The sequence below is a fragment of the Penaeus monodon genome, chromosome 25 (genome assembly GCF_015228065.2).
Source record: "Penaeus monodon isolate SGIC_2016 chromosome 25, NSTDA_Pmon_1, whole genome shotgun sequence".
NCBI classification, from domain to species: Eukaryota; Metazoa; Arthropoda; class Malacostraca; order Decapoda; family Penaeidae; genus Penaeus; species Penaeus monodon.
Window position 1 is genome coordinate 36,458,579 of NC_051410.1, and position 213 is coordinate 36,458,791.

General features: G+C 55.4%; 1 protein-coding gene across 1 annotated transcript in view; it reads right to left on the minus strand.

The window, feature by feature from the left end:
• LOC119589383 overlaps positions 1-213 on the minus strand; it is a gene marked incomplete at its 3' end in the record, with an annotated part of 3,119 nt that continues 2,906 nt past the window's right edge. Inside the window, exon 5 of the mRNA XM_037938000.1 lies at positions 1-179. Coding sequence (XP_037793928.1) covers positions 1-179 — 179 coding nt within the window. The remainder of the gene's footprint in view (positions 180-213) is intronic.

Below are 213 nucleotides of genomic sequence, written 5' to 3' on the forward strand. Positions count from 1 at the left end.
GACGGCCGTGTTAATAAACTCCTCCAGTTTCTCCGGCGTATAATCTGCACCGAAACCTTCCTCCACAGACACCTGCGCGTGGACGTTAGCCCTCGACCTGGCCGCCTTCAGGAACTCCACCGCGACGCCAAAGAAGCCCTTGTTGATGGCCACCAGACCGATGTGGGCCAAGTCACTCACTGCAGGGGAAAATACAGTGCGAAACGAATTTTA